The sequence below is a fragment of the Carlito syrichta genome, unplaced genomic scaffold (assembly GCF_000164805.1).
Source record: "Carlito syrichta isolate Samal-C Ts95f unplaced genomic scaffold, Tarsius_syrichta-2.0.1 Scaffold287961, whole genome shotgun sequence".
Lineage (NCBI taxonomy): Eukaryota > Metazoa > Chordata > Mammalia > Primates > Tarsiidae > Carlito > Carlito syrichta.
The window spans coordinates 424,679-425,046 of NW_007232057.1; the positions used below are offsets into that span (position 1 = coordinate 424,679).

Sequence of the window (368 nt, forward strand, 5' to 3'; positions counted from 1 at the left end):
TGAGGTGCTGAAGGGACAGTTCCCGCCGCGGCCCTTCAGCCCGCGGGTGGGGCGGCCCGGGAGGCGGCGGGGCACGTGAGCGATGGAGACCATCTGGATCTACCAGTTCCGCCTCATCGTGATCGGGGACTCCACCGTGGGCAAGTCGTGCCTCCTGCACCGCTTCACCCAGGGCCGCTTCCCGGGGCTGCGCTCCCCCGCCTGCGACCCCACCGTCGGCGTGGACTTCTTCTCCCGCCTGCTGGAGATCGAGCCCGGCAAGAGGATCAAGCTGCAGCTCTGGGACGCGGCGGGACAGGAGCGGTTCAGGTAGCGCCCCGGGGACCTCGGCGACCTCGGGGGCCGCGCCGCCGCGGCCCCGGCGCCCG

At 73.4% G+C, this 368-nt stretch overlaps 1 protein-coding gene across 1 annotated transcript in view; it reads left to right on the forward strand.

Annotated features, from left to right (window-relative positions):
- The first annotated feature begins 1 nt into the window (after position 1).
- Positions 2-368, forward strand: part of RAB39A (RAB39A, member RAS oncogene family) — a 26,303-nt gene continuing 25,936 nt past the window's right edge. Inside the window, exon 1 of the mRNA XM_008053219.2 lies at positions 2-309. Coding sequence (XP_008051410.1) covers positions 83-309 — 227 coding nt within the window. The 5' untranslated portion in view covers positions 2-82. The remainder of the gene's footprint in view (positions 310-368) is intronic.